The following is a 1,559-nucleotide window of genomic DNA, read 5'->3' as shown; positions in this document are numbered from 1 at the left end:
TTAAAGAGTTAAGGGAACAACTTCAAGATCTTCTTGATAAGGGTTTTATTCGTCCAAGTTCTTCTCCTTGGGGAGCACCCGTCTTATTTGTAAAGAAGAAAGATGGATCCATGCGGCTATGTGTAGACTACCGACAGTTGAATAAAATAACTGTGAAGAATAAATATTCGTTACCCCGCATTGATGAGTTGTTTGACCAACTTCAAGGAGCTCAATGTTTTTCTAAGATTGATTTGCGGTCGGGGTATCACCAGTTGAAGATTAAGAGGGACGACATAACGAAGACAGCTTTCCGCACACGTTATGGACATTATGAATTCCTAGTTATGTCTTTCGAGCTTACTAATGCCCCAACAGCTTTCATGGATTTGATGAACCGCGTTTTTAAACCATTCTTGGATCAATTTGTGATTGTGTTTATTGATGACATCCTTGTTTATTCCAAGAGTAAAGAAGAACACGAGCGACATTTAATGTTGGTTTTGCAAACCTTAAGAGATAAACAATTATATGTCAAATTCTCAAAATGTCAGTTTTGGCTGGATAGTGTGGCATTTTTAGGACATGTTGTGTCTAAGAATGGAATAAGCGTAGATCCAAGTAAGGTGGAAGCAGTCCAGAATTGGCCCAGACCTACCACAGTGAAGGAGATTCGGAGTTTTCTTGGCTTAGCTGGCTATTATCGATGTTTTGTGAAGGATTTCTCAAAGGTTGCATATTCGTTGACTAGGTTGACCCAAAAGAAAGTTGAGTTCCGATAGACTGAAGCATGTGAGGAAAGCTTTCAAAAATTGAAGGAGTACTTGACGTCATCACCTATTTTGGCATTACTTATAGGTGGTGAAAGTTATGCAGTTTATTGTGATGCTTCTAGAGTTGATCTCGGTTGTTACTTACGCAACAAGGTAAGGTTATTGCCTATGCATCTAGACAACTCAAGAGGCATGAAGTGAACTATCCCACACATGATTTGGAAATGGCTGCAGTTATCTTTGCTCTTAAGATTTGGAGGCACTATCTATATGGTGAAACTTGTGAGATTTATACCGATCATAAAAGTCTTAAGTATATCTTTCAACAGCGAGACTTAAATTTAAGACAAAGAAGATGGATGGAACTTTTGAAAGATTATGATTGCACAATCTTATACCATCCAGGGAAGGCAAATGTTGTTGCAGATGCTTTGAGTAGGAAGTCCATGGGCAGTCTTGCTCATATAGCAGAAGTAAAGAGGCCAATAGTTAAAGAATTTCAAGAAGTTGTTGAAAGTGGAATTCAATTGGAACTTGGTCATTCGAGAAGGAGCACTTGACGTCAGCACCTATTTTGGCATTATCTATAGGTGGTGAAAGTTATGCAGTTTATTGTGATGCTTCTAGAGTTGATCTCGGTTGTTACTTACGCAACAAGGTAAGGTTATTGCCTATGCATCTAGACAACTCAAGAGGCATGAGGTGAACTATCCCACACATGATTTGGAAATGGATGCATTTATCTTTGCTCTTAAGATTTGGAGGCACTATCTATATGGTGAAACTTGTGAGATTTATACCGATCAT

General features: G+C 38.6%; 1 protein-coding gene across 1 annotated transcript in view; it reads left to right on the top strand.

Annotated features, from left to right (window-relative positions):
- The window catches only part of LOC140919743 (uncharacterized), a 3,750-nt gene extending 2,438 nt beyond the window's left edge, over nt 1-1,312 (top strand). The window contains exons 3-6 of the mRNA XM_073366370.1: nt 9-710; nt 798-905; nt 987-1,065; nt 1,158-1,312. Of these exons, the coding sequence (XP_073222471.1) occupies nt 9-710; nt 798-905; nt 987-1,065; nt 1,158-1,312 (1,044 nt within the window). The remainder of the gene's footprint in view (nt 1-8; nt 711-797; nt 906-986; nt 1,066-1,157) is intronic.
- The last annotated feature ends 247 nt before the right edge of the window (nt 1,313-1,559 follow it).

This window comes from Cicer arietinum, chromosome 3, assembly GCF_000331145.2.
Source record: "Cicer arietinum cultivar CDC Frontier isolate Library 1 chromosome 3, Cicar.CDCFrontier_v2.0, whole genome shotgun sequence".
In the NCBI taxonomy this organism is placed as follows: Eukaryota; Viridiplantae; Streptophyta; class Magnoliopsida; order Fabales; family Fabaceae; genus Cicer; species Cicer arietinum.
Note: the sequence above shows the minus strand (reverse complement) of the source record. Positions and strands in the feature narration are given on the sequence as shown.